Raw genomic sequence first — 1,803 nt, 5'->3', positions numbered from 1 at the left:
TTTTTTGGTACTAAGGATCGAACTTGGGTCCTTGCACTTGCCAGGCAGGCCTCATAACCACAGAGCTAAATCCCCAGCCTGCATTCCTTTTCTTCAAAGTCTAATCTCAGCACTCAGGAGGCTGAGGCAAGAGGATCGCCAGTTTCAGGAAGCCTGGGTAACATAGTTATTTCAAGGCCAGCCTAAACTACACAGCAAGAACCTGTCTCAATAATAAATACATACATACATAAGTCTTTAAACCATAGTTGTAAAGCAAATGTTTACTTTAAAGAGAACAACTAGAATGACTCCAGAAAATTTTATGAAAATGTAGTCCCTACAGGTAGAGAGCACAGTAATACAAAGAAAACTGGGCCATTCCACAAACATGCACTGACAACAAAAAATACACTTAAGAAAATATCAAAGAATTTCTCCCCATTACAAAACTAAGGTCATAATGAGTTCAAGGAAATGATAAAAGAAACTTCCTTAAGGCATACACACACCTTAGACCAAAACTATAATTACACAGAGTTGAAAAGTATCTACTTTCTCAGAATAACAATGAGCCACATAATGCTAAGAAACCAGCCTGATCTAGGTTTAATAGATTCTGCCTTTGTAAGACATAGCCAACCTAATCTCATAGATTTGGGCAGGACAAAGGTTTCAATCTTTAGCTCGGAAAAAGTTCCAAAGTATCAAATGCTTAAATAGACTGTTCCAGTCTCCTTTATCAAAAATGTCTCTGTAGGTGTTAATCAGTCACTACGAGGAATCCTGTACAAAGCCACCTGTGTGGATTTGGTCTTTTTACTACAGGAAGTAGAAAGTTGTTTATCAAAAACACATTTCGTTTTCAAAAGTCTTGAAAACTAATCCTTATAAAAATAACTAATTTGCATTTCATTCCAAAATGAACAAAGGGCAGAATCTCCCAGATGGTCAAAAACTTCTCTTGGTAAAATCAGGTGTTGGGTTATGGGCTTTGTTTTTTGTTTTACCCTGGAGGTAGTTCATAGAGTATATAAATAGAAATGTTTAGCAAAATTTAATCTCATGAACAAGATCTTTATTCAGAATTCTCACATATAAAATTAAGTTTTATGTCACATTTTCTCAAATGACAGACATTAAAACTAGGTAGTTTTGTTCTTTTAACACTAAAAGCTATTTAGAAGAAACTTACGTCTCTTTTTGTCACAAGGACAAGTCAATGCAGAGACAGGCAAAGGTGTCTACATCCTTAACAAGACTAAAATTTTTCAAAAAAAGACAAGAAAAAGCAAGTAAAACACAGCCACCTACAGATCACAAGTAGCAGGTGACAGAAAGCCACTGAGGAACTTCACGCCTAGTGGAAGACCTTTGCCAGAGTCAATGCGTCCCAGGCTACCCCGGATCCGCAGAACCCCACTCCTAAAACGGGCCAAGAGACCGAAGACGGTATTAGACCAAGGCTGTCACCCTGGTCATAGAGGAGAAGCAGCTTCCTGAACCCAAGAGCTACCCCGCTCCCTCCAGGCTGGCAGAGGAGTCCCGTTCACCCCAAGACACAAAGAAACTGAGCCGACCAGACCTCAGAGGATGAAATGGGGAGCGGGGAGAGGGAGGCCACAGCTATATCTGTGCTAGGTCCCCTTGAACAATTCTACCTTCAGTCTTCTCAAAAGTAAAAACGAAACGCGAAGGGGAGGAGGTGAGCGATGACAGCTCCAGAAAGGGGCACCGGGTCCACTCGGGGTACCTCACACGGGGTGGGGGTGACAGTTTGCGGCGTGCGGACAGGGACTCGTCATCCCCGGAGCCCGGCCGGGT

General features: G+C 41.7%; 1 protein-coding gene across 1 annotated transcript in view; it reads right to left on the bottom strand.

Moving 5' to 3' along the window:
• The window catches only part of Ralgapa2 (Ral GTPase activating protein catalytic subunit alpha 2), a gene marked incomplete at its 5' end in the record, with an annotated part of 268,892 nt that extends 267,089 nt beyond the window's left edge, over nt 1–1,803 (bottom strand). The window contains one exon of the mRNA XM_033761011.1: nt 1,641–1,803. Coding sequence (XP_033616902.1) covers nt 1,641–1,803 — 163 coding nt within the window. The remainder of the gene's footprint in view (nt 1–1,640) is intronic.

The sequence above is a fragment of the Fukomys damarensis genome, unplaced genomic scaffold (genome assembly GCF_012274545.1).
Source record: "Fukomys damarensis isolate Sample0158 unplaced genomic scaffold, DMR_v1.0_HiC HiC_scaffold_7, whole genome shotgun sequence".
NCBI lineage: Eukaryota > Metazoa > Chordata > Mammalia > Rodentia > Bathyergidae > Fukomys > Fukomys damarensis.
Note: the sequence above shows the minus strand (reverse complement) of the source record. Positions and strands in the feature narration are given on the sequence as shown.